At 78.3% G+C, this 498-nt stretch overlaps 1 protein-coding gene across 1 annotated transcript in view; it reads left to right on the top strand.

Annotated features, from left to right (window-relative positions):
- Window positions 1-14: 14 nt before the first annotated feature.
- The window catches only part of LOC112123993 (DLA class II histocompatibility antigen, DR-1 beta chain-like), a gene marked incomplete at its 3' end in the record, with an annotated part of 1,903 nt that continues 1,419 nt past the window's right edge, over window positions 15-498 (top strand). The window contains exon 1 of the mRNA XM_026662006.1: window positions 15-120. Coding sequence (XP_026517791.1) covers window positions 15-120 — 106 coding nt within the window. The remainder of the gene's footprint in view (window positions 121-498) is intronic.

Raw genomic sequence — 498 nt, forward strand, 5'->3', positions numbered from 1 at the left:
CCTCCTGAGCAGCGATGGGGGCGGGTCGGATCCTGGGGGCCGGGAGCCGCTGGGCTGGGGCTCTGCTAGTGACACTGGCGGTGCTGAGAACCCACCCGGCTCATTGCACGGAGCCCCCAGGTGAGCAGAGACCCCAGCGCCCCGGGGAGCCCCGTCCTGGGCAGCGCCGGGTGTATCCGGGGGGATCGGACCCCAGCGCCCCGGGGAGCCCCGTCCTGGGCAGCGCTGGGTGTATCCGGGGGGGTCGGACCCCAGCGCCCCGGGGAGCCCCGTGCTGGGCAGCGCCGGGTGTATCCGGGGGGGTCGGACCCCAGCGCCCCGGGGAGCCCCGTGCTGGGCAGCGCCGGGTGTATCCGGGGGGGTCGGACCCCAGCGCCCCGGGGAGCCCCGTGCTGGGCAGCGCCGGGTGTATCCGGGGGGGTCGGACCCCAGCGCCCCGGGGAGCCCCGTGCTGGGCAGCGCCGGGTGTATCCGGGGGGGTCGGACCCCAGCGCCCCG

The sequence above is a fragment of the Terrapene carolina genome, unplaced genomic scaffold (genome assembly GCF_002925995.2).
Source record: "Terrapene carolina triunguis isolate 2854851 unplaced genomic scaffold, T_m_triunguis-2.0 Scaffold21147, whole genome shotgun sequence".
Lineage (NCBI taxonomy): Eukaryota > Metazoa > Chordata > Testudines > Emydidae > Terrapene > Terrapene triunguis.